This window comes from Channa argus, chromosome 2, assembly GCF_033026475.1.
Source record: "Channa argus isolate prfri chromosome 2, Channa argus male v1.0, whole genome shotgun sequence".
In the NCBI taxonomy this organism is placed as follows: domain Eukaryota; kingdom Metazoa; phylum Chordata; class Actinopteri; order Anabantiformes; family Channidae; genus Channa; species Channa argus.
Window position 1 is genome coordinate 5,515,400 of NC_090198.1, and position 27,042 is coordinate 5,542,441.

Sequence of the window (27,042 nt, forward strand, 5' to 3'; positions counted from 1 at the left end):
GTGAAGCATGGCGGCAGCTGTGCGGATGTTTCTCATTAGCAGCGATCAGGAGACTGGTGAGAACTGAGAGAAAGATGATTGGAGATAAATATAGAGAAATACTAGGTAACCTGATTTGGTTTTATAAGATGTGAGACTGTGGTGATGATTAACCTTTAAGCAAGACCATGATCCAAACCAAAAACCATGGCCCAACCAAAGACAAGACTTAAACCCCACTGGAAATCTGTGAAGAGACTTGAGCATTGTAATTCAGACACTTCATATCTGATGTAGTTTGAGATGATCTGTCAGGAAGTTTGAACATCTGGAAGTTTGTCAGTGAATTAGGGGTCTGAATACCTACTGTGTGTAAATCAATGATTCCAGATGATTACTTTTCAATTAGATTTATCAAAATTTAAAAGAAATATCTATGTTTTCAGTTTGTCTGGTTATGCTGAGTAGATAGATGAGAAAAATGATATATTTCCATTTTAAAATAAATTTACAATAGAGTAAATTGTGCAATTAGTGAAATTGATCTGAAATGTTCCATTGTGACTGTATGGGTGTGGTCTGCTGTATGATGTGTTGAATTAAATGCTTATGCAGTAAATGAATTGATATTAATTCTACACATGCTCTGAGAGTAGCTTAAGGATGAAACTTGCTTGTACAGACGAGGTTTTGTTTGAAATTAATCGTCTTCAATTCTCAGAATGAAGTGGGAGCGTGTGTGTTGGCTGGTGCTGTCTTTGGTGTCTCATATCATCACCTGTGGAGAAACTAAATCAAATGGAAATTGCAATTCAAATAAAGTCTGTCCCACGTCTTCCAACAATGGCAATTCATTTCGAAAACAAACCAGAGAGTTTGGGATAACTGAATATGAAAACAAATATCCAAACACACCAAGTGAGTAACATAGTTTTATATATATATGTATAATACATACATATGTATGTGTATGTATTTTGGGGGGGCAAATGACCATTGTTGTGGATTTTTAATGTCAATAACTCACAAATTTTCTCTACAGATGTTGCAGACGCCAAATGCTGCATGAAATATGTTGGTAGCATTTGGTCACGTGAAAACAAGCAGGACTCTATTAAGTAAACATCTTAATTATATACCTAAGTATAGTTTTTACTAATATTATAATTATTATTGTGTGACTACATGACCTTACAAAATGCATCATATGTGCATTTTGAGTACAAAACATTATACACTAATTTAACTTTATCCTACAGAGACCCCTATCAAATTGTTGTCAAGGTGATGTGCTTTTATTACTACAGTTACAATATGATTCAGACTAAAACTAAGTTTAAATGTGTTGATTACAACCTGACTATACGGTAAAGGATTATGGTGATGAATTCAGTTCCCTGCTAGTAACACGTGATGAGAAGATGAGGGAGAAACAGGGAGACTCTAAAGGATTCATGGAGCTGGGGAGGAGGTAGAGGTAACTAGATTGTGGAGTCAGACTGAGGCCAAACAAACCATAATGGCACTTGATTGGTGACAATCAATTGCTCAAACAAACAACTGATCAAATTCCTCAGCTTCCTTCATTTAACTAGTTGCACATCATAATGGTTCATTGTGACCATTTTTGTTTCTCCTGCAAAGAAACATTATGTCTAATTGTTCCTACACATTGTTCAAACAAAGCAGAATGTTGTACTAACTGTTATACACAATTCACAACAGCTTTGCTTGAGTTAATTTATGTTGTATATGCTATTTCTCTTCCAATGTACATGGGAGAGACTCCCAGCAAAAACATCCTTGGTGGATGTTCTCATAGGAAAATATCACCAGAACTTTACAGCCCTTTTCCCCAACACCCAGTGTCACATCAGGTCTTTTACACAGATGCTAGAGCAAACTCAGCCTCTCTCAGACACTACCTCATATGGCTCAAAGGAGGGTCAACAACTAGGCTGTTTCCTAAGACTCTATCTTGTATTTTAGACAGAATAAAATGGTGACATGCTGGTGCAGTGACCCCACCTTTATGGGGACTAAAGGCTAGAATTCTGTTTAAGTTGGAATATTGTCATTGTCATTCAGAACCTGATCATTTCTTGTCATTTTTCACAAGAGCCATGCAGAATCTAGAAGACCTTCTAGAGGAAACAGAAATAAATGAGACTACATCCATAACTACAAATCATTTGGTAGCTGTCCTATTCAAACTCAATGGCAGTTTCGGGAGTCTTAAAATTCATGCCAATGAGAAAGAGGTAAGAAAATGTTAAATTAACTTACAATTATGTAATATAATTTTATCCACCCACAGCTTACATTGATTTTTAGTGGAAAAACTTGACAATCATTACAAACCCAGTGGCAAAAAAGGTTGTAACAATGTGTAAAAAGTAAATTAAAAAAGTAAACATATGAATTGCAAATGATTTGAAATGCTAGTTATAGTATACTAGGTATAAAAACAGCTTCTGAGTGAAGCTATCAGACACATTTGTTTAGCTAAACTAACATAGTGAACAATGTAAACATTACACCATCGAATGTGGTCATTACACCATCAGATAACTGTTGCATTGAGCATTGTTATTGATGACCTGTGCATGCAAACATTAGCATTTATCTCAATCATATACTTCAGTAAGATGTTTGACACAGGTAGTTTATTTATGGAAGTTATGGGCACAATGTTGAGTCACCTGGTTTGCAAATTCAAATTTGTCCCCTGCTGTTGATAAACAACAGCATTATGAATTGTATTACTGTGTTACATTTATTTACATGCAGTGTTTTAATTCCTGTGCCTCTGATATAGGCGAAGGCAAATGAAGTTGTCACCAGCAGCAAAGTGAGTGTTCATCTGCCAAAAGAGTTGAATGTTGGACGAAATCACAAAATTGTGTTCTGCATGCTCACCTGGGATAATGGGGTAAGAAACTACAAACACACACACACAAACATACACATACATACATACATACATACACACACACACACACACACACACACACACACACACACACACATATATATGTATACATACATATATACACTTTTTTTTTTGCAAAGGTACATTCTCACTGTGACATGTTTGCAACTGATTGATCAATAAAGTGAGAAGATACTAACTTTATCTTTCAAGAATAAATCACATTGTGTGTGTATGTTTTTGTGTTTTTGAATATCAGAATAGATCAACAGCTTTTGGCTTAGCCACAGCGGAAATTGTTCCGCACATTGTGTTTTTATGCCGGCTGCCCTTACTGCTGCAACCCTCCCATTTTCTGTCCGGCCTTGTGACCAGAACCAAGGTTTCCCTTGGGACTTGAAGCTGCTAGCTTTTGCATCCCAACTCAGTGCTCTACCACTGAGCCACCAGTCCACCGTTTTTGAATATCAGAATAAAGATCTATTATTTGCCCACATTCCCTCTCACCGTCATTTCTCTGATCCGTTCCCTTATACAAATTCTGACAGAAATATTAAATATTATGTATTCTATAAATAAAATATGTTAAAGGTTAAAGGATTGCTTAATTTTCCTATTTAAACTTTTTTAGTTACTGGAAATATTTTTTTTATTAGCTTCAACTAAGATACAGTGATAAGCATGTATTGCCATCTGCAGGTGACCACAAGACCTACAGATGAGTGGACAATGTAACACAATTCTTAAAATACAATCTTAAACTTTCAGCTCAACCCATCAACCAAATTTTCATTTTTGAAAAGGGTTAGCCAAAACTTCCTATAGTGCTCTGAACAGCTATTACCTGGTTTACTTTGACCTCTAAAAGGCACGAATCAGTGAAGAAATGGACAAAGTTGGCCTGGATTGGTAAAAAGTATAAATGTTTAACAGTGAAACAAGTGTCATAAACGAGGTCAACTTGTGACCAATGACAATATCATCAAATGGTGCAGAATGTAATGAGTACAAGAATTTAAAAAGTCTGATGATGAAAAGAGGAAACACCAAAAAAGTTGCACATAGTAAAGTTGCTTATATTTTCTAATGATATTGTTTTACACTAAATGTCAAACTTACTGACTGAATCCATGTTGTTCTATAGACCATGTGGAACCAAACAGATGTACTCTATGAGCGCAGACTGGTTGGTCTGAGTGTTGGTGGTAAGGTTGTTTCAGGACTACAGGAGCGTGTCAACATCACCATGAAACTTACTACAGTCATAAATGTAACTACAGCTAGATTGCAGTCATCATTTAATCTTGACTGTTTCTATTGAATAATGCATTGATTCGTTTTTTGTTTTTGTTTTTTTTTGCCCAAGGAGATGTAGTAAAAATCATAAAATGCATAATATTATCATTTTTAACATCACATTTTTGTGTCACAGAACACACAAGAACCTAGGTGTGTGTTCTTGAATTTTTCAACGAACGGTAAGTAACACATCATTACATTTGTCATATTGACAATAACACAAGTGTTAATAGTTTTAATTTTTCACTTACAACCAGCACAATAATGTGACATAACGGTTCTGTTTTACTTATCAGCATTTAGTAGCGATGGCTGTCTAACCTTGTGGAAACGTGATCAGAGTTACATCACCTGTTCCTGTAATCACCTCACATACTTCGGTGTCCTCATGGTAATAATATTTCATCATGCAAAGGAGAACGGTAAAGAAAGTACACAGTAGATTAACTTTGCATTTAAATTTAGTTTTAGTCTGTGACACATCACTTGTCAGACATTTTCCTCAAAGGTTATATATTATTAAGTTCTTTAACACAACAGCATATTTTGCTGTATAGCATTGCATTGTTGTCTCTGTCAGAGTTTTTGTAACACTAGATGGCACAAAAGTGTTGTGAAAAATATTCTGCACAGGCAGTGAGTATTACAAGTGGTAATACCACAGAGAATCAGTGTCACTTATGTAACAAATAAGTTACTATTGAAATGCATAGGCAGTGATGTTGATCTGTACCGTAAAGTACTTTAATTTGTCATTATAATCATCATTATTTATTGTTAATGCAATGATGTGTTTTGTTTATAAATGTGCAATATATTTTGTAACTCTAGGTAACAAGGGTAGCAGAGCAGACGAGTACAGTATCTGCCTTTGAAATTTTGTGCAGTAGAAAGTAGCATAAAATAAAATAGAGTAAACACCTTTAACAGTACCAAATTTGTACAAATTTGTACTTTATAATCAGTGTCAATTACCTTGTTACTCTCCCCAAGGGGGGCTTTCAGTAATTTGCCACTTAATACAAGTTACGATTTAAAATGCCTGATCTGATTTTAGTAAACAGAATAAATGTGACCAGAGAAATGCAGCAAGAATGCAGCTTGCATGTTGATGTTTTTTCTCTACAGGTGACTCCTTCCAACCTCTCATCAGAAGACACGGTGATTCTGAAATACATCACTCTGATTGGCTGCAGTCTTTCTCTCTTTGGTCTCATCATCAGCCTTCTGCTTTTCATCACAAATAGGTAATTTATTCTTCCTGGGTGGATGAAGAGTCAGGAGGCAGAGCTGGAGGTAGCAGAGCTTAAGATGTTGAGGTTCTCTTTGGGAGTGACGAGGATGGACAGGATCAGGAATGAGGACATCAGAGGGACAAATCATGTTAGATGTTTTGGAGATAAAGTCAGAGAGGCCAGATTGAGGTGGTTTGGACATGTTCAGAGGAGAAACTGTGAATATATCAGTAGAAGGATGCTGAGGTTGGAGATGCCAGCAGAAGGTCTAGAGGAAGATCAAAGAGGACATTTATGGATGTAGTGAGAGAGGACATGAAGTTAGTTGGTGTGAGAGAAGAGGATGCAGAGGACAGGGTTAAATGGAGGCACAAGGGGCGACTGTGGCACAGGAAGGTAGAGCGGTTATCCACCAATCTCACAGGTGGTGGTTCAATCACTGGCTCCTCCGGTCACATGTCAAAATGTCCTTCAGCAAGACACTGAACCCCAACTTAGTTAGGAAAGCGCTATATAAGTAAAGACTATTTACATGATTCGCTAATATGACTCCTGAAAGGAAACAGCCAAAAGGAAAAAAAGGGTAGATGATCCTCCTCCTCTTTTATTGCATTGTATCCACTACCTTCAATCGATCCAGTTTTTTCAGTGGACATTTGTTTTTCCATTATCCGGTATATTCCTCCTCCATTCGTTCCTACTATATATAATCTAAACTAGACTGACTACACACAATTTAACACTTAGCACACACCAGTTCTCCTCTGCCTAACAGAAAACTCAGGACAGATGTCTCTACGAGGGTCCACATCAGTCTGGCCATTGCCTTGATCCTGCTCAACGTGCACTTCCTCATCAGTCAGCAGACGGCAGCACTGAGCTCCACTGGCTTCTGCTTTTACATAGCTATTGCTCTTCACTACTCCCTGCTGGCCTCTTTCAGTTGGATGGCTTTGGAGGGGTTCCACCTCTACATACTCTTGGTCAGAGTCTTCAATATATACATCAGCAGATACCTGCTCAAACTCAGTTTGGTGGGATGGGGTGAGTAGAGTCAACAAGAACGGGGAATTTCCGTCCCCTCAAACGTGTGGATCACTCACTCGTTTAATCCCTGTGTTTCCTGCAGGTGTTCCTGCAGTCATTGTTTCCCTGGTGGTCATCATAGACAAAGATGCATATGGTCATGCCCCTCTGAACCCATCTAACCCCAACGACACCACAATGTATGAGAGAAGTGGGGACAAATTTGCATGTCCTTTTTAGACTAATAACTAACTTATTACTATTCACAGTAAATGAAACCAGTATCTCCACATATTCTACTGAATGAGCAGCAAACCTCATACCACCCTCTGTGTAAATGACTAAAATCCAAAAATTAAACTAGTTATATGGATCATTTTACTGCAGCAGAATCTTTAGTCAACTGAATGGAAATTTCTACTACAGAATTTTGTCAAAATAGTGTTTTTTCTGTACATGTCATTAAATGTTATCCATACTCCTCTTTCTGTAGATGCTACATTACCAATAAGACAGTGAAGGATGTGACCACAATAGGTGCGTTTGGCTTGGTCTTCATCTTTAACATGATCATGCTGGTGGTGACAATCAGGCAGGTTTTGAGTCTCCGCCATGACAAAGAGGTAAAAGTCCATCTGCAGCCACACACAACAAACAGCTCTGTTGTTTCATGGTCTTTAACTTGACCTGCAAATGTGTCATTGTTCACCACATTTCTTAGTTTGGGCAGAGCAATTATGGCAGAGTCAAAGGCGACATCTTAGTCCTGCTGGGAATCAGCATTTTGCTTGGTATCACATGGGGCCTGGTCTTCTTCTCATTTGGCTCCCTGACCACTCCTGGCCTCTACCTTTTCTGCATCCTGAACTCACTGCAAGGTCAGTGCAACATGCTTCCACAAGTTCACCTCTGTTTTGTGCTGATATTACTGTAGAAATGACACAAGTCAGTCTTTGCCTCACAACACAAGTTTATGCCAAATCTAATTTAGTTACTGTAATGCTTTCTCCAAACCAGAGCATCTAAACCAACTTACAGTTGGACTCTGCTACTGTGAATGTAAAACAGATACAAAACTTCATACATATAAGCATTGATAGCTTTCTGTGTCAGAAAAAAATAAGCCATAATCTGTGGAGTGACAGATTATGAGTGACATGACTACTCAAATGTCATGAAAGACTGTACTTGAATTGTCAAGAAAGACTGTTAAATACTAAACAACATGCTTTTATGTGCAGTAGGTATTAGCCTGAATATTTTGTATACTGACAAACAGTGGAACGACACATCTACAGTAGATGTGTTTATTAGTGCATCATTTGCATGGTTATCTCCTCCTGGAATCTCTCTCACACTTCTCTCTTTCTTTTCTCTTGAACCACACAGGTTTCTTCATCTTCCTGTGGTTTGTCTTGGCTTTGAGAAAGACTAGAAAATCTCCTACTACGACGAGCAGTGAAACACGTAGCACCAGTTAAAGTTAAACAGGTGTTAAGGCTTCACACCTGTTTACTCAGGGTCTTTACTGAAGTACTAGAATGTTATGATGTTAATGTTTCCATGTATCAGAGAAGCAACAATGCTACATGCATTACAGCACTAGTTCTCATGCTGAATAATTTAGTGAATTTAGTCGTAAAGCTAAAATATTTTTGCATGTTATAACATTAGTATTGTTTTAAAGATTTTGTAAACATACCTTGTGTGCTTTAAAATAATGTAGTATCCATCTATGCAAAATGCACTGCCACTTATTTACCATCAAGATTAGCAGAGAAAGGTAAAGTCTAATTCTTTTTTTTACATATATCTTCCATCAAAAGGAGAACTGTCTCCATGATATCCCAAAGCAAAGAGGATCATTATGTTGAGCTCCGTGTAACGTAAAGAAACAAGCATATCTTAAAAATTAGCTCCATTCTGCCTGAAACTGCTTTTAAGCGCATAATATTGTACTAGACTTACACTGATGAAAGTCCATACTTGATCTCCTGCTAGGGGATTTCATCAAATGTTAATGGGTTGACTCTCGCAGACTTTAAAGGCCTCGTATGAATAATACTCTCCAATCTTAGGTGTGAATGGGAACAAAGAAAGAAAATGGGAAAAATGCAGTATCCCACATTAGGTTGCATAGTAGATATATACCTTTGTGGATTCCTGAGCAGTTTGGAAAATATTGTTTCATTATATATTTGTTCCAAAAATCTTTTGTTGAAGCAAATACATTTTAAGGTCACTGACAAGCATGTGCATCAATCTGCTATATAATTTGAGGGGTCTATGGTCCCAAACACATTCTTAATACAATAAAACAAGTAAACAAGAAGAAAAAAAGAAGAACTACAGTAAATTAATTTAAATCCCATCTTGAGTACATAATGTATTGCAGTAGTATTTTACTACAGTATTTGTGGCAATTCTGGTTTACTTTACAAATAAAATGTCTCTTTGGTACCTGTAAGTGAGATGGTTCTTGTTCCACTTATGTCTGGTCAGGGCATAGCGTTTCCGCCGCACGTTGGTTTTGATCTGGCCTCCAAACTTGTCAGGGACACCGCAACGAGGTGTCTTCATTGCGCTGAAGGAGTTAGAAAAAAAAATAAGAGCAGTCAAAAAGTATATGTTGATCTTGGTGCCGCATTCAACACCACTGATCACAACATCTTATTACAGAGACAGGAAATTTAAATTGGGATTAAAGGAAATGCACTAGGTTGGTTTAAATCTTATCTGTCTGACAGATAGTTACTCTAGATGGCATTAGTCTGACCTCTAACAGAACTACAACTGTTATTTTTGACCAGGATTTGTCCTTTACCTCACATATAAAACAAATGTCTAGAACAGCCTTCTTCCACCTACGGAACATTGCCAAAATTAGGAGCATTCTGTCTTAAAGTGATGCCGAAAAACATGGATTTGTTACTTCTAGGTTGGACTACAGTAATTACCTACTTTCAGGATGCCCCAGTAGCTCCCTAAAGAGCCTGCAATTAATCCAAAATGCTGCAAGAGTGCTGACTGGGAATAACAAGAGAGATCATATTTCACCTTCACTAGCTTCTCTCTATTGGCTTCCCATTAAATCTAAAATAGAATGAAAAACCCTGCTTCTTACATATAAAGCTCTGAACAATCAGACTCCATCATATATAGATCTCATAGCACCATATCATCCCAGTAGACCACTTCGATCTCAGAATGCAGGCCTACTTTTGGTTCCCAGAGTTTCCAAAGGTAGAATGGGAGGTAGAGCCTTTAGCTATCAAGCTCCTCTCCTGTGGAACCAGCTCCCAATTCAGATTTGGGAAGCAGACACCCTCTCTACTTTTAAGTCTAAGCTTAAGTCTAGTCATGCTGCTATAGGCTTAGACTGCTAGAAGACCCACCCTCCAATGCACTGAGCTCCTTTCCTCCTCTTGTCCCTCTCTCCTCTCACCCCACAATTGTCACCCCTGTATGACATTAACTCTGTATTTTCTCCCGTAGTCGTCTTTCTCCTTCTCTGTATCCCTCTCTCTGTCCCTTTTGGCAGGTGTCCACGGCTTTGGAGCTTTGTGTTTCCCAGTATGCAGTTACTGATCCTATCAACCTGCCCAATGTTTTGTTTTTTATTTCCTGTGCGACTTTACTTTTATCTCTCCACTTTTCACTTACCCCAACCGATCAAGGCTTAAGTCTGGGGAAAAATGGAAAACTGTTCTATGGTCAGATAAATCAAAATTTGAAATGGTTTTTGGAAACCATGGACGTCGTTTCCTGTGGACTAACGAGGAGAGGGACCATCCAGCGTGTTAACAACGGAAAGTTCAAAATCCTGCATCTCTGATGATATGGGGGTGCATTAGTGTCAATGGCGTGGGCAGCTTCCACATCTGGAAAGGCACCATCCATGCTGAAAAGTAATTAGAGGTTTTAGAGCAACATGTGCAGGACACAATGTCCAAACAGCTCACAGCACTTTGTGGCCTGAGGTCATCACAGAGAAAGAAGTGTAATCTACTGAACACACATAATAGTCACTGCTAAAGCTTCCCTAAACCACTTCTCCTCAGTGTACACGTATGATGTTTTAATGGTTGTTAATCGAGTGTTTGTAAAAACAGAAGTGTTTTTAGCAGGTGCATATGGGCAAGCTGCAGCATGGGGTCAGCAAACATCTTCCCATCTTTATACCACTGTATAGCTACGTTTGCTGACAATTCACTGCTTAATGAACAAAGACAGAATTTTATCATCCAAGTTTTTCTAGTTTGTCATAATGTGGATCAACACCTGCTGTGTAAGTCATTCCACCCAGTCTCCAAACTGTGAGATTCCAACACACATGGGAATTCAAGTGTAAGAGCCAACACGAGACAGGAAATGCAGATTTATTAACAAAGAATATGAATTCAACTTATAGCAGGCAGGCAAAGCAAAATTAACTAACCAAAACACAGAGACTAACTCACTCCAGATAACTAATTACCATAACAAACCTTAAGACTAACTAACATACTAGGACGACTCTAAAGCTGTAGGTCAGGAAAACAGGATGCATGGGGAGACACACTAGCAACAACAATAAGTCCTTATAAAACAAGAACTAATGGATGATGTGAAACAGGTGTGTTGATCGGTGCCAGCTGAGGTACGGAAATCAAAGTGGGACTTGAGACAAACTGAGGTGTAACTGCGTGATGGGAAGCCTCAGCTGGTGGGGAGGAGAACTGTGGGGACACATACAGACAGAAGATGAAAAAACAAAAGTCACAAGAACAAATTAAATCTAATTAAAGAAACCAAAAACCTAACTTCTCACACAAACTTTATTCAGGTGAACAGTCTGTGACAGGTAGGATCCAGAGCCAGGGGCTAACATCAGTCAACCCTGACCTGAACTCAACTGTCTTTTATTAGAAAACATTAAAAATCCCTTCATCTTGACATTTTTTAAACCTGTTTGAATGTTTTCTAGAGCAACAACTAACCATGACAAAAGTACTAACAACCTGTATCAGTCTGCAATTGATCTCTGTACTCATTTATATCATATCTTATATTGTTCTTATGAATTTTACTCTCTTGATCCCCTTTCTTCACTTAGCACTGTAACGAAAGTCAGAGTTCATACAGAAATTAAATGAGGCCCCACATGTTTGTCTGTAAACTTTTTAGATAATCTTAGATGTTCTGGAGAAGTACAGTCCAGAATGTAGCAAGTTGCACTAATCCAGTAAGTTTGTGTTATGCTGTCATTTAACTGTATCTGTATTGATACTGATATTAGGACTAGCAGTGTGTGATTGTGTGCGAAGTCAACTGTAAATACACAAGTGTTTTGTTAATAGTTGAAAATGAGGAAATAAAATCTTGAAAAATTTTCCACTGAATAAATTTGATGTCAAAATCATGTAAATGCATCAAGCACAGTTTTAAAAAAGTGAACTAGTGCCACATGGGCAACCTGGCAGGAAGGGAAACTAGCTTCTATGTTAAGCTTCTATGCTTCTATATGTTATGCTATAAAAACGTGCTGAATGTGAATCTAGAATGTTTGTGCTACATTACTCAGTATGTTACTACTCAATATTATTACTCAATTTTACTCATGTGAATCTATATTTACAGAAGTAAGAGAGAGTGTATTTCTGGATGTGCTGTCTGTGAGTGCTTCCTCTTTTTGTTCAAAGTATCATTTACATGTTTTCTTCCAATGAAGCTCTATGATTTCAACAGGTTTCCTCACTTTCTTTCATACCTCTGTCACACCAGTTGTTTTCTCTTGAGACAAGATCATCTGTAGTGGAGCTCAGCAACACACACACAGGTAGGCTGCATTTTTATTCTTGTTAGATCAGAACCACCTAATTTAACTAACTGTATTGATGCTGATATTAGGCTTGAGAATGGTTATATAACTAAGTGTATGGAAATTACTTGTGTAAACATTAGATAATGTTAATGTCTAATGTTACATGTTGTTGGATGATTGTGTTGTATACTTCATTGTGTCTTTGTGTAAGGCTGAAATATGTGACATACTTTTTTCAGACATTACTTAATGTCTGTGTCTTTGCCATACATCTCATCTCCTCACATCACAGGACATATCAAAAAGGCAGGAATGGTTGTTTTATTTGAAAGTATTTATTATAATTATTTATTTATTTATTGATACATGACACAGCAGTAATGTAAGTACTGTATTCTTGTGTAACTGTTCTCCATACTTGGTTGTGTTTTTGTAATTAAGCCTGGGTATCTGTTTCTGTCCCTTCACTTGCTTCTTCCAGCTTTACACTTGTTGCGGTCACAGCAGAAACTTTTACTTTTGCACTTTTTACAATGTTGTAAATTCACTTCATAAAGGATAAAAGCAAACATTTCCCATCAAACTACATGCTGCAACCTAAGTGAAATGTATTTGCTAATTTGAGCAAATTATTTAAAAATCCAAAACTGAAATCTCTCATTTTCATAAGTGGTGAAAACCCAACACAGAAATGGTTTCTGCACTTGTATAACGATTTTCTACGTATTGGTACAAAAGCACTTTACACGGCTTGAACCAGTGAACCACTTGGTTCCTCTTCCTGCTCCTCGTGCGGTAAGCATATTGCGTCACTTCCTGTTTCTGCACACTCTTGGGTTTCTACCGAAGGACTGTTTACTGATTAATTGTAGGTGTTATTTTTACTTAAATAAGTGATTTCTTCACACAAGAATTAATACTTAATACTAGTTTTGTATTACACAAGCACCTGCTTTTGCAAAACATAACCAGCTAAAGTTTCCAAATTCCACATTTCACTTATATTAGCTTTGTTAGCTTAGCAGTTATCCATTAGCAATGGCTTCTCTGTCTCCCTCTGTCTCTCCTTCTCTCACTTCCTCGGTGTGTCTCATGCTCAGTTTTTCCTCTGCCTCCTTTAGTGATAATGGTATATGTAATAAGTGTAAGGTTTTTGCAGCTTTGGAGGCGAGGCTCACGGAATTGGAAGCACGGCTCCGCACAATGGAAATGGACCATATTGTTACTCTAGATGGCATAAATCTGGCCTCCAGTACTACTGCAAGGAACCTTGGAGTTATTTTTGATCAGGATTTGTCCTTTAACTCACATATAAAACAAATCTCTAGAACAGCCTTCTTCCACCTACGGAACATTGCCAAAATTAGGAGCATCCTGTCTCAAAGTGATGCTGAAAAACTGGTCCATGCATTTGTTACCTCTAGGTTGGACTACTGCAATTCCCTACTTTCAGGATGCCCCAGTAACTCCCTAAAGTGCCTGCAATTAATCCAAAATGCTGCAGCAAAGAGTGCTGACTGGAACTAGCAATAGAGATCATATTTCACCTTCACTAGCTTCTCTCCATTGGCTTCCCATTAAATCTAGAATAGAATTTAAAACCCTGCTTCTTACATATAAAGCTCTGAATGGTCAGGCTCCAACATATATAGAAGACCTCATAGCACCATATCATCTCAGTAGACCACTTCGCTCTCAGAATGCAGGCCTACTTGTGGTTCCTAGAATTTCCAAAGGTAGAATGGGAGGCAGAGCCTTTAGCTATCAAGCTCCTCTCTTGTGGAACCAGCTCCCAGTTCAGATTCGGGAAGCAGACACCCTCTCTACTTTTAAGTCTAGGCTTAAAACCTTCCTCTTTAATAAAGCATATTCTCTCCCGTCGTTGTCTTTGTCTTTCTCTGTCCCCCTCTCTCTGTCCCTTTCTGCAGTTGTCCCCCGGCTTTACAGCTGTGTGTCTTCCAGCGTGCAGCTACTGGTCCTACCAATCTGCCCGATGTTTTGTTGTTGCTTTTTGTTGCTCTGTTCTTTTCTCTCTCCCCTTTCCACTCACCCCAACCGGTCGAGGCAGATGGTCGTCCACCCTGAGCCTGATTCTGCTGGAGGTTTCTTCCATTAAAGGGAGTTTTTCCTCTCCACTGTTGCCTATGGCTTGCTCCAGGGGGAATTTTTGGGCTCTCTTTATACATCTTTGTAATCTTGACTTTATTCTGTAAAGTGCCCTGAGATGACTTTGTTGTGAATTGGTGCTATATAAATAAAGTTGAATTGAATTGCTTCTCATTCACTGATTCACACACCAATGGAGCTGTTATGGGCCAGCTGCATAGCACTGGGAGCAACTAAGTTGGGCTGCTCAAGGACACTTCAACATGTGACAGGAGGACCCAGGAATCAAACCAACAACCCTGGGATTGATGAACAACTGCTCTAGCTTCTGTGACACAGTTACCTCTGATATGTAAAAGCAGCCACAAAAGACAAAACTGCTGCATTAATAGCTCCACATTTTGTCTTACAGAATTAATTAGAACATGTATAAAAGTTTATCGTCTTTCTGCTTGACCCTTCAGGAGTCGCTTCAGTGCAACGTGTTCTTTTATGCTGGATGCCTTTCCTGTTTCAACCCCCCCATTTTTTTAATTCAGCCCCAGGGTAGGTTCCAGGGCAGGCCCTTGGTGGCTGGGCTGGGCCATGCACCTGGTGGGGTGGGATTCAAGCCCCCAGCCCTCTGCATCCCGACCCAATGCTCTACAACTGAGCCATTATAACCTGTATCATCCACTGTAAAAAAATAAAATTTATAATAAAAAAAAAAAAAACATTAAACAGCGACTTCATCAAATTTAAATTTGCTTTCTTTGGCTTCAGTTTAGGGTTTAAATGTGCATTAATGTTTTAAACTTCCCTCTGACTTCCCTTTATTAAACTATTTCCCTGCTTCTAGCTTAAAAACGTCCAAACCAGATGACCTCCATAGCTAACCTTTGTGTGCATGGAGGATTCATCATTTAAACCAACCTAGTGCAGTTCCTTTAATCCTAATGTCATGTTCCAGTCTCTGTAATAAAATGTTGTGATCAATGGTATCGAATGCAGCACTAAGATCTAACAGAAAAGTATAGATACTAGTCCATTATCTGATGCCATGAAAAGATCGTTGGTGACTTTTACCAGTGCTGTTTCTGTACTATGATGAACTCTAAATCCCGGCTGAAATTCTTCAAACAAATTATTCCTGTAAAGGTGGTGACATAATGATGTCATCTGAGGGGGTTATGGAAAAACTGACTATGATCACAAACTTCATAGTATGAGCAACAACATGGCATAATAAGGGACGACTTTGGCCCAGGAAGATAGAGCAGTTGTCCACCAATCTCGCAGATGTTGGTTCAATCCCTGGCTCTTCCAGTCACATGTCAAAGTGTCCTTGAGCAAGACACTGAGCCCTAACTTAGTTGCTCCTGGTGAGCGTTGGCCAGATGCATAGCGACACACACATAAGTGTGTGTGTGTGTGAATGGGTGAATAAGTGTCTTTGAGTGCCAATAGGTAGAAAAGCAATATATAAGTGCAGACCATTTACCATAATCTGAACTAAAGGTTAGGTGTTAGAAATTTTAATAAAGGGAAGTATATTGGCATTTATGCACATGCACTAACCAAACTAAAACCAAATGAAACAAGTTCAAAAATCAGTGAAGTTGTCCTTTAATATAAGTTCAAAATCAGTCCTTTAAGCCCAGAGAAATAGAAGAGCTGCGGCAGTGAGGGGTCAAAAATGGCCATAGGACAGATGACTCATGAAGCTTTAAATAGTTCCAAGAAGCTGATTCAAATACTTTCATTTCTATAGAGAAAAGCAGTATTTAGCACCAAATGACTGCAGTATTTTTGTCTTGAACATAATTGCAAACAATCTCTATGTAATGTAGGTCACAGACTGATTGTATTTGTTGTATTGAGTAAATATATAGACTGAGAGTTTAGTTCTATAAAATAGTCACATGGCTGCTGAAATATTATTAATTAATTAATTAATTCTCATGTATTTTAGTTTGTCAAGTAGTTTAATTTTCCATTTTTTACACAGTAGCACCACAGCTGTTTGAAATGATTGTCCCCCCACAAAAAAGTTAATGCTGATGTAATTCCCTTTTTCTAAATTTACCTTGATGAAGGCCAAGGAATATTTTGTTGTAACGTACACATCAGGACAATTATGTAAAACCTTTTTTAAAGGTTTAAATGTTCGCAGAAGCACAGTGAACTCAATTGTTGTGACATGAACGAAGTCTCAAAAGGACTTTTTGTTACGAGTGGTCCAAAGCAGAAGACCTGCGGAGTTCTAGGTCCAAGAGCCCATAGGCAAACAGTACTTTTGTGCCCATAGCAGGAAGCCGACAGAAGCAGCTGTACCCCTCCGGGGGACGGACAGAAAGTGTCGCTTGCGGCTGGAGGCCTCTTGCGGCTGGAGGCCTCCGGGGGCCGGACGGAAGGTCTAGCTGGAGGCTGACTGCGGTGGCTGAACCGCTCCTGAACTGGAGGTCTGGCAGAAGGCTGGGCTGGGGGCCAGGAACCTGAGCAGAAGCTGGAGCTGAGGCTGCCAACCTCGGCGCCAGAACTGGACAGGCAGGAACTGGAACCAGAGCTGAGGCTGCCAACCTCGGCACCATAACCAGACAGACAGGAAATGGAACCGGAGCTCAGGCTGACGTCCTTGGCGCCGGAACAGGAACTGGAACTGGGTGAGCAGTTGCTGTCCTCAACGCCGGAATAGGACCTGGACGAGCAAGGACACGACAAACAGATAGGACAAAGAGACAGGACAAACAGCAGACCTTGGCGCTGGGACAGGAACTAGGCGAGCCAGAGCAGGATTGCCAGAGGCAGTGTCCATTCTTCCAGAAAGCTAGACCGAGGTCGTGGCGGCATCCGGGGTGAACCTCTCCGAACCACTGGTGGTATCGAACTGGGCGAACCCCTCCAAACCGCTGGTGGTGTTTGGCGGCACAGGAAGCAGACAAGGCGTGGCAGTGTTGACCCGCACAGGAAGCGGAACAGAGGTGCAGGCCGTGTCGACCTGAGCGGGCCCCTCCGAACAGCAGGTGGCGTCGACCTGGGCGAACCTCTCTGAACTGATGGTGGTGTTGGACCGCATTGGAAGCAGAACAGGGGTGGCGGTGTCAAGGCCGGGAGCTGGGGAAGGCGCGGCTAAGCAATGACAGGAGTGACACTGTCTCCCCTTACCTCTATAGTTGGCCAGCTTATCTAATAACTCTGGGGCACCAGGCAGGCTATGTAACCAGGATCGCGAGCAGAACACTTTCTTTACCTGCCTGGCCTTGGCCAAACGTGTCTCAGCGTCAGTAGCCTGCATACAGGAGTCCCAGAGGAATGTGAGCAGGTCTATGACTACAGTGAGTTGTTTGCGCAGTTGGTGAATTGGTGGACCGAAGGGGAGGACCACGCTGCCTTGCAGCCCTTGGTTGTGCTGCCAAAGGGTCGGCAGACACAGGAACAGACGTAGGCACGGGAACGGATAAAGGAAATGGGGCTGCAACAGCAGAGGAGACAATGAGAACAGGAGCCTGTGGTGGGTTCAGGGACTGAGGTTTGGGCAGTGGTTTGGCCCTACGCCTACATCTGATGCCCAGAGGCCGGGAAGGGATGGCGAGAACAACTAAATTTGTACTTCAACTCTAACTCAGGGCAGTACCCTGAAAACTGCATAAAGGCCTCTGTGGCATCCATGGCGAAAGGGAGAGGAAAAAACAAAAACTCTTGCACGTCTCTGGGTCCTTTTGTGGCCGGTTCGTAATGTTACAGTTAGTATTTTAGCAAAGACCCAAGTATGGAGACGGCAAGAGGCAGGCAAGAGGCAGGCAAGAGGCAGGCAGGCAGGCAGGCAGGCAGGCAGGCAGGCAGGCAGGCAGGCAGGCAGGCAGGCAGGCAGGCAGGCAGGCAGGCAGGCAGGCAGGCAGGCAGGCAGGCAGGCAGGCAGGCAGGCAGGCAGGCAGGCAGCATGCAGGCACACACTTACACATAATACAAACCAGCAGAGAACACTGGGGAGAGCAGGGTATAAAAGGACGGGGAACAGGTGAAACAAATCAGGACAAAATGAGGAAGGTAAAGACAGCAAACAGACTCACAGGAAGAGACACAGGAGGATCAATAAAATAGAAGCCAAGACAGGAAATAAAGGACTGTGACACTCTTATCATTGGCCATCACCCAACTCAGTACACAGACAACCTTGGTTAAGGAGGTGAAACTTTGAGTCTGCAGAGATGATAGAACAAGGAACAAACATCTCAGTAAAACTCCATCTATCAGAGCTTTATCTTTAGACTGAAGCCACAGCCTGTTTGCCAAACAAAATTTAAATGACTCTGAGAGCATGAGGACATAGATCATGCTTACAGTTCTGCAGCACTATGTCTGCCAAGAGTCACCTGGTTAATACCATTCCTACCGTGAAGCATGGCGGCAGCTGTGCGGATGGAAATCTGTGAAGAGACTTGAGCATTGTAATTCAGACACTTCATATCTGATGTAGTTTGAAATGATCTGTCAGGAAGTTCGAACATCTGGAAGTTTGTAAGTGAATTAGGGGTCTGAATACCTACTGTGTGTAAATCAATGATTCCAGATGATTACGTTTCAATTATTTTTATCAAAATTTAAAAGAAATATCTATGTTTTCAGTTTGTCTGGTTATGCTGAGTAGATAGATGAGGAAAATGATATATTTCCATTTTAAAATAAATTTAAAATAGAGCAAATGTGCAATAAGTGAAATTGATCTGAAATGTTCCATTGTGACTGTATGGGTGTGGTCTGCTGTATGATGTGTTGAATTAAATGCTTATGCAGTAAATGAATTGATATTAATTCTACACATGCTCTGAGAGTAGCTTAAGGATGAAACTTGCTTGTACAGATGAGGTTTTGTTTTAAATTAGTTGTCTTCAATTCTCAGAATGAAGTGGGCGGTTGTGTGTTGGCTGGTGCTGTCTTTGGTGTCTCATATCATCACCTGTGGAGAAACTAAATCAGATGGATATTGCAATTTAAATAGATCCTGTCCCACGTCTTCCATAAATGGCAATTCATGTCATGAACCCTTGAATAATAAATGTCAAATCGAAAATCAAACAAATCCAAGTGAGTAACATAGTTATATATAAGTATAATATATATGTATGTCTATGTATTTTGGGGGGGTAAATTACCATTTTTGTGCATTTTTATTACCTATAACTTATTATTTTCTCTACAGATATTTCAGACGCCAAATGCTGCATGGAATATGTTGATAACATGTGGGCAAGTAAAAACAACCAGGACGCTATCAAGTAAACATCTTAATTATATACCAAAGAATATTTTTTTAATATTATAATTATTGTTGTGTGTACACGACCTTACAAAATGCATCATATGTGCGTTTTCAGTACAAAACATGGTACAATGACTAATTTAACTTTAAGGTTATCGTACACAGACCCCTAACAAATTGTTGTCAAGGTGATGTGCTTTTCTTACTACAGTTACAATATGATTCAGACAAAAACATTCATGGTGGATGTTCTCATAGTAAAATGTCACCAGCCCTTTACAGCCCAGTGTCACATCAGGTCTTTTACACAGATGCTAGAGCAAACTCAGCCTCTCTCAGACACTACCTCATATGGCTCAAAGGAGGGTCAACAACTAGGCTGTTTCCTAAGACTCTATCTTGTATTTTAGACAGAATAAAATGGTGGCATGATGGTGCAGTGACCCCACCTTTATGGGGACTAAAGGCTAGAATTCTGTTTAAGTTGGAATATTGTCATTGTCATTCAGAACCTGATCATTTCTTGTCATTTTTCACAAGAACCATGCAGAATCTAGAAGACTTTCTAGAGGAAACAGAAATAAATGAGACTACATCCATAACTACAAATCATTTGGTAGCTTTCCTATTCAAACCCAAAGGCAGTTTCGGAGGTCTTAAAATTCATGCCAATGAGAAAGAGGTAAGAAAATGTTGCTATGTAGCTAAACTAACATAGTGAACAATGTAAACATTACACCACCGAATGTGGTCATTACACCATCAGATAACTGTTGCATTGAGCATTGTTATTGATGACATTAGCATTTATCTCAGTCATATATTTATGAATCGTGTAAGGCAGTGCTCTTTAGAAAAGGTTTACTTGGAAATTGCAAAAAAATCTCAAGTTTTATCTCATATAATAACCAATGCTTGTTGATCAGTCTTAGCAGCAGAACATTACCCCAGATTGGTAGGAAAAGGACTTGCAAGCTGTTTTAAGTAAGATGTTTGACACAGGTAGTTTATTTATAGAAGTTATGAGCACTGTGGGCAAGAAGGTAGAGCGGTTGTCCACCAATCTCACAGTTGTTGGTTCAATCCCCAGCTCCTCCAGTCACATGTCGAAGTGTCCTTGAGCAAGACACTGAACCCCAACTTAGTTGCTCCCGGTGAGTGTTGGCCAGCTGCATAGCAGCTCCCCCATCGGTGTATGAATGTGTGTGTGATTGTGAGTGTGTGTGTGATTGTGAGTGTGTGTGTGATTGTGAGTGTGAATGCGTAAATAAGAAGCAGTGTAAAGCGCTTTGAGTGCCAATAGGTAGAAAAGCGCTATATAAGTGTAGAACATTTACCATTTACAATGTTGAGTCACCAGGTTTGCAAATTCAAATTTGTCCCCTGATTTTGATAAACAACAGCATTGTGAATTGTATTACTGTGTTACATTTCTTTACATGCAGTGTTTTAATTTCTGTTTGTGTGTAAATACCTGTGTTACAGGTAACATGCAGTGTTTTAATTCCTGTGCCTCTGATATAGGCAAAAGCAAATAAAGTTGTCACCAGCAGCAAAGTGAGTGTTCATCTGCCAAAAGAGTTGAATGTTGGACTAAAAAACATAATTGTGTTCTGCATGCTTACCTGGGATAATGGGGTAAGAAACTATATATATATATATTTATATATATGTATATATATATATATATATATATATATATATATATATATACACACACAAACATATATATACATATAAATATACACACATATATGTGTGTGTGTGTGTGTGTGTGTGTGTGTGTGTGTGTATATATGTATGTATGTGTGTATACACACACACACACACACACGTGTTTGGTGTATATATATATATACACCAAACACCAAAAAAGTGAATCCACTGAATCCATGTTGTTCTATAGACCATGTGGAACCAAACAGATGTACTGTATGAGAGCAGACTGGTTGGTGTGAGTGTTGGTGGGAAGAATGTTTCAGGACTACAGGAGCGTGTCAACATCACCATGAATCTTACTACAGTCATAAATGTAACTACAGCTACATTGCAGTAATCATTTAATCTTGTCTGTTTCTATTGAACAATGCATAGATTTGTTTTTTTTTTTCTCCAAGGAGATGTAGTAAAAATCATAAAATGCATAATATTATCATTTTTAACATCACATTTTTGTGTCACAGAATACACAAGAACCTAGGTGTGTGTTCTTGAATTTTTCAACGAACGGTAAGTAACACATCATTACATTTGTCATATTGACAATAACACAAGTGTTAATAGTTTTAATTTTTCACTTACAACCAGCACAATAATGTGACATAACGGTTCTGCTTGAATTATCAGCATTTAGTAGCGATGGCTGTCTAACCTTGTGGAAACGTGATCAGAGTTACATCACCTGTTCCTGTAATCATCTCACATACTTCGGTGTCCTCATGGTAATAATATTTCATCATGCAAAGGAGAACGGTAAAGAAAGTACACAGTAGATTAACTTTGCATTTAAATTTAGTTTTAGTCTGTGACACATCACTTGTCAGACATTTTCCTCAAAGGTTATATATTATTAAGTTCTTTAACACAACAGCATATTTTGCTGTATAGCATTGCATTGTTGTCTCTGTCAGAGTTTTTGTAACACTAGATGGCACAAAAGTGTTGTGAAAAATATTCTGCACAGGCAGTGAGTATTACAAGTGGTAATACCACAGAGAATCAGTGTCACTTATGTAACAAATAAGTTACTATTGAAATGCATAGGCAGGGATGTTGATCTGTACCGTAAAGTACTTTAATTTGTAATTATAATCATCATTATTTATTGTTAATGCAATGATGGGTTTTGTTTATAAATGTGCAATATATTTTGTAACTCTAGGTAACAAGGGTAGCAGAGCAGACGAGTACAGTATCTGCCTTTGAAATTTTGTGCAGTAGAAAGTAGCATAAAATAAAATAGAGTAAACACCTTTAACAGTACCAAATTTGTACAAATTTGTACTTTATAATCAGTGTCAATTACCTTGTTACTCTCCCCAAGGGGGGCTTTCAGTAATTTGCCACTTAATACAAGTTACGATTTAAAATGCCTGATCTGATTTTAGTAAACAGAAGAAATGTGACCAGAGAAATGCAGCAAGAATGCAGCTTGCATGTTGATGTTTTTTCTCTACAGGTGACTCCTTCCAACCTCTCATCAGAAGACACGGTGATTCTGAAATACATCACTCTGATTGGCTGCAGTCTTTCTCTCTTTGGTCTCATCATCAGCCTTCTGCTTTTCATCACAAATAGGTAATTTATTCTTCCTGGGCGGATGAAGAGTCAGGAGGCAGAGCTGGAGGTAGCAGAGCTTAAGATGTTGAGGTTCTCTTTCGGAGTGACGAGGATGGACAGGATCAGGAATGAGGACATCAGAGGGACAGCTCATGTTAGATGTGTCGGAGATAAAGTCAGAGAGGCCAGATTGAGGTGGTTTGGACATGTTCAGAGTAGAGACTGTCAATATATCAGTAGAAGGATGCTGAGGTTGGAGCTGCCAGGCAGGAGGTCTAGAGGAAGATCAAAGAGGAGATTTATGGATGTAGTGAGAGAGGACATGAAGAGAAGAGGATTCAGAGGACAGGGTTAAATGGAGGCACAAGGGGCGACTGTGGCACAGGAAGGTAGAGCGGTTATCCACCAATCTCACAGTTGGTGGTTCAATCACTGGCTCCTCCGGTCACATGTCAAAATGTCCTTCAGCAAGACACTGAACCCCAACTTAGTTAGGAAAGCGCTATATAAGTAAAGACTATTTACATGATTCGCTAATATGACTCCTGAAAGGAAACAGCCAAAAGGAAAAAAAGGGTAGATGATCCTCCTCCTCTTTTATTGCATTGTATCCACTACCTTCAATCGATCCAGTTTTTTCAGTGGACATTTGTTTTTCCATTATCCGGTATATTCCTCCTCCATTCGTTCCTACTATATATAATCTAAACTAGACTGACTACACACAATTTAACACTTAGCACACACCAGTTCTCCTCTGCCTAACAGAAAACTCAGGACAGATGTCTCTACGAGGGTCCACATCAGTCTGGCCATTGCCTTGATCCTGCTCAACGTGCACTTCCTCATCAGTCAGCAGACGGCAGCACTGATCTCCACTGGCTTCTGCTTTTACATAGCTATTGCTCTTCACTACTCCCTGCTGGCCTCTTTCAGTTGGATGGCTTTGGAGGGCTTCCACCTCTACATACTCTTGGTCAGAGTCTTCAATATATACATCAGCAGATACCTGCTCAAACTCAGTTTGGTGGGATGGGGTGAGTAGAGTCAACAAGAACGGGGAATTTCTGTCCCCTCAAACGTGTGGATCACTCACTCGTTTAATCCCTGTGTTTCCTGCAGGTGTTCCTGCAGTCATTGTTTCCCTGGTGGTCATCATAGACAAAGATGCATATGGTCATGCCCCTCTGAACCCATCTAACCCCAACGACACCACAATGTATGAGAGAAGTGGGGACAAATTTGCATGTCCTTTTTAGACTAATAATTAACTTATTACTATTCAAAGTAAATGAAACCAGTATCTCCTCATATTCTACTGAATGAGCAGCAAACCTCATACCACCCTCTGTGTAAATGACTAAATCAAGAAATTAAACTAGTTATATGGATCATTTTACTGCAGCAGAATCTTTAGTCAACTGAATGGAAATTTCTACTACAGAATTTTGTCTAAATAGTGTTTTTTCTGTACATGTCATTAAATGTTATCCATACTCCTCTTTCTGTAGATGCTACATTACCAATAATACAGTGAAGGATGTGACCACAATAGGTGCGTTTGGCTTGGTCTTCATCTTTAACATGATCATGCTGGTGGTGACAATCAGGCAGGTTTTGAGTCTCCGACATGACAAAGAGGTAAAAGTCCATCAGCTGCCACACACAACAAACAGCTCTGTTGTTTCATGGTCTTTAACTTGACCTGCAAATGTGTCATTGTTCACCACATTTCTTAGTTTGGGCAGAGCAATTATGGCAGAGTCAAAGGCGACATCTTAGTCCTGCTGGGAATCAGCATTTTGCTTGGTATCACATGGGGCCTGGTCTTCTTCTCATTTGGCTCCCTGACCACTCCTGGCCTCTACCTTTTCTGCATCCTGAACTCACTGCAAGGTCAGTGCAACATGCTTCCACAAGTTCACCTCTGTTTTGTGCTGATATTACTGTAGAAATGACACAAGTCAGTCTTTGCCTCACAACACAAGTTTATGCCAAATCTAATTTAGTTACTGTAATGCTTTCTCCAAACCAGAGCATCTAAACCAACTTACAGTTGGACTCTGCTACTGTGAATGTAAAACAGATACAAAACTTCATACATATAAGCATTGATAGCTTTCTGTGTCAGAAAAAAATAAGCCATAATCTGTGGAGTGACAGATTATGAGTGACATGACTACTCAAATGTCATGAAAGACTGTACTTGAATTGTCAAGAAAGACTGTTAAATACTAAACAACATGCTTTTATGTGCAGTAGGTATTAGCCTGAATATTTTGTATACTGACAAACAGTGGAACGACACATCTACAGTAGATGTGTTTATTAGTGCATCATTTGCATGGTTATCTCCTCCTGGAATCTCTCTCACACTTCTCTCTTTCTTTTCTCTTGAACCACACAGGTTTCTTCATCTTCCTGTGGTTTGTCTTGGCTTTGAGAAAGACTAGAAAATCTCCTACTACGACGAGCAGTGAAACACGTAGCACCAGTTAAAGTTTTAAGGTTTTAAGGCTTCACACCTGTTTACTCAGGGTCTTTACTGAAGTACTAGAATGTTATGATGTTAATGTTTCCATGTATCAGAGAAGCAACAATGCTACATGCATTACAGCATTTGTTCTCATGCTGACTAGTTTAGTGAATTTAATCGTGAATCTAAAATATTCTTGCATCTTATAACATTGGTATTGTTTTGAAGCTTTTTGTTGACATAACTTGTGTGCTTTTAAAATAATGTAGTATCCATCTATGCAAATTGTACTGCCACTTATTTACCATCAAGATTAGCAGATTAGCATATCTTAAAAATCAGCTCCATTCGGCCTGAAACTGCTTTTAAGGACATAATATTTTACTAGACTTACACTGATGAAAAAATCTTTTGTTGAAGCAAATATATTTTATCGTCACTGACAAGCATGTGTATCAATCTGCTATACAATTTGAGGGGTCTATGGTCCCAAACACATTCCTAATACAATAAAACAAGTAAACAAAAAGAGAAAAAGAAGAACTACAGTAAATTAATTCGAATCCCATCTTGAGTATTTGTGGCAGTTCAGGTTTACTTGGTGGTTCTTTGGTACCTGTAAGTGAGATGGTTCTTGATCCACTTATGTCCGGTCAGGGCATAGCGTTTCCGCCGCACATTGGTTTTGATCTGGCCTCCAAACTTGTCCGGGACACCGCAACGAGGTGTCTTCATGGCGCTGAAGGAGTTAGAAAAAAATAAAATACGAGCAGTGAAGACATGTATGTTGATCTTGGTGCCGCATTCAACACCACTGATCACAACAATTTATAACAGAGACAGGAAATTTAAATTGGGATTAAAGGAAATGCACTAGGTTGGTTTAAATCTTATCTGTCTTATCTGACAGATTCCTATTTGTTCTTATTAAAAATGAATCCTCCATGGACACAAAGGTTAGCTATGGAGTTTGACAAGGCTCTGTGTTAGGACCAATACTTTTTACTTTATATATGTCTCCTTTAGGCAACATTATTAGAAAACACTCCATAAATTTTCACTGCTATGCTGATGATACCCAGCTATATTTATCTATGGAACCAGATGAAAATAATCAGTTAATCAAGCTTCAAGCCTACAAGACATAAAGTCCCACATTTTTTACTTCTAAACTCAGAAAAAACTGAAGTCATAGTATTTGGGCCCAAAAATCTCAGAAATATGGTGTCCAACCATGTAGTTACTCTAGATGGAATTAGTCTGGATGAGCCCAGGTGAAAGGGTCATGCATCGTAACATGGTTTCAATCTCTTGATTGAGCCTTTCAGTCTGTCTGTTGGTCTGGGGGTGAAACCCAGACACCAAATTTAAAGCCCTCTCCCGCCTGGATCTGGGAGAGGTGTAGGTAGCCAGCCGGTGCGTGATGGAGAACCTTGTTCTTCATACAGGTGGGACAGGCACTCATGTAACGACACGTCCACCCTTATGGCTGGCCACCAGAATCTCTGTGTTATGAGGGCTGTAGGTCGGGTGCAGAACCTGTTGATAAAGGGACACACAGGGACAAACAAACACCCCGGAGGGCAACCAACAGGAACAGGATTAACATGCTTAAAGTCTCTTACCCTCCTCTCCAGGTCCCAGGGTATCACCCCCAACACCACGGGT

General features: G+C 39.6%; 2 protein-coding genes across 2 annotated transcripts; both read left to right on the forward strand.

The window, feature by feature from the left end:
* Window positions 1-2,029: 2,029 nt before the first annotated feature.
* Window positions 2,030-8,952, forward strand: LOC137110163 (adhesion G-protein coupled receptor G1-like). Its single transcript, XM_067494984.1, has 11 exons — window positions 2,030-2,240; window positions 2,798-2,911; window positions 4,056-4,181; window positions 4,344-4,389; window positions 4,507-4,601; window positions 5,339-5,457; window positions 6,221-6,489; window positions 6,575-6,671; window positions 6,965-7,094; window positions 7,193-7,349; window positions 7,861-8,952. The coding sequence occupies exons 1-11, from the start codon at window positions 2,103-2,105 to the stop codon at window positions 7,950-7,952; spliced, it is 1,383 nt and encodes a 460-aa protein (XP_067351085.1). The 5' UTR covers window positions 2,030-2,102; the 3' UTR covers window positions 7,953-8,952.
* A 3,051-nt stretch (window positions 8,953-12,003) lies between these two features.
* LOC137110131 (adhesion G-protein coupled receptor G2-like) lies at window positions 12,004-25,950 on the forward strand. The gene is made up of 15 exons (XM_067494981.1): window positions 12,004-12,125; window positions 12,235-12,289; window positions 19,260-19,444; window positions 19,560-19,635; window positions 20,160-20,301; window positions 21,144-21,257; window positions 21,526-21,651; window positions 21,803-21,848; window positions 21,966-22,060; window positions 22,798-22,916; window positions 23,667-23,935; window positions 24,021-24,117; window positions 24,410-24,539; window positions 24,638-24,794; window positions 25,306-25,950. The coding sequence occupies exons 3-15, from the start codon at window positions 19,261-19,263 to the stop codon at window positions 25,395-25,397; spliced, it is 1,647 nt and encodes a 548-aa protein (XP_067351082.1). The 5' UTR covers window positions 12,004-12,125; window positions 12,235-12,289; window position 19,260; the 3' UTR covers window positions 25,398-25,950.
* The last annotated feature ends 1,092 nt before the right edge of the window (window positions 25,951-27,042 follow it).